Raw genomic sequence first — 665 nt, 5'->3', positions numbered from 1 at the left:
TCTTTCACTTTCATCAAGAGGCTCTTTAGTTCCTCTTCACTGTCTGCCATAAGGGTGGTATCATCTGCATATCTGAGGTTATTGATATTTCTCCCAGCAGTCTTGATTCCAGCTTGTGCTTCATCCAGCCTGCATGTACTCTGCATGTAAGTTAAATAGGCAGGGTGACAGTATGCAGCCTTGTCATACTGCTTTCCCAATTCTGAGTCAGTCCATTGTTCCATGGCAGGGCAAAGTACTTGTTTTCCATAGAATGACTGACAGACTTGTCTCTCTGCAGTTGCTGGCTTTGTAGGGCTGGATCCCAGAATCGCTGCGTGGCTGATAGATCCTAGTGATGCCGCACTCTCTTTTGAAGATTTAGTGGCAAAGTACCTGGGAAACCCCACCACACTTACAGTCAACAGCACGCATGGAAATTCCTCAAGAAAGACTGTGGTGAGTTGTTTTAAGAAAAGGTTTATGGACCTCAATACAACCCTGGTACTGCTGCTAAGTCACTTCAGTCATGTCTGACTCTGTGCGACCCCATAGACGGCGGCCCACCAGGCTCCCCCGTCCCTGGGATTCTCCAGGCAAGAATTCTGGAGGGGTTGCCGTTTCCTTCTCCAATGCGTGAAGTGAAAAGTGAAAGTGAAGTCGCTAAGTCATGTCTGACTCTTAGT

The 665-nt window shown here is 47.5% G+C and overlaps 1 protein-coding gene across 1 annotated transcript in view; it reads left to right on the top strand.

Moving 5' to 3' along the window:
* POLN (polymerase (DNA directed) nu) overlaps positions 1–665 on the top strand; it is a 147468-nt gene that overhangs the window by 42535 nt on the left and 104268 nt on the right. The window contains exon 6 of the mRNA XM_010850601.1: positions 281–438. Within this exon, the coding sequence (XP_010848903.1) occupies positions 281–438 (158 nt within the window). The remainder of the gene's footprint in view (positions 1–280; positions 439–665) is intronic.

This window comes from Bison bison, unplaced genomic scaffold (assembly GCF_000754665.1).
Source record: "Bison bison bison isolate TAMUID 2011002044 unplaced genomic scaffold, Bison_UMD1.0 scf7180017851375, whole genome shotgun sequence".
NCBI lineage: Eukaryota > Metazoa > Chordata > Mammalia > Artiodactyla > Bovidae > Bison > Bison bison.
The sequence above is the reverse complement of the archived record's forward strand: the minus strand, read 5'-3'. Positions and strand labels throughout refer to the sequence as shown.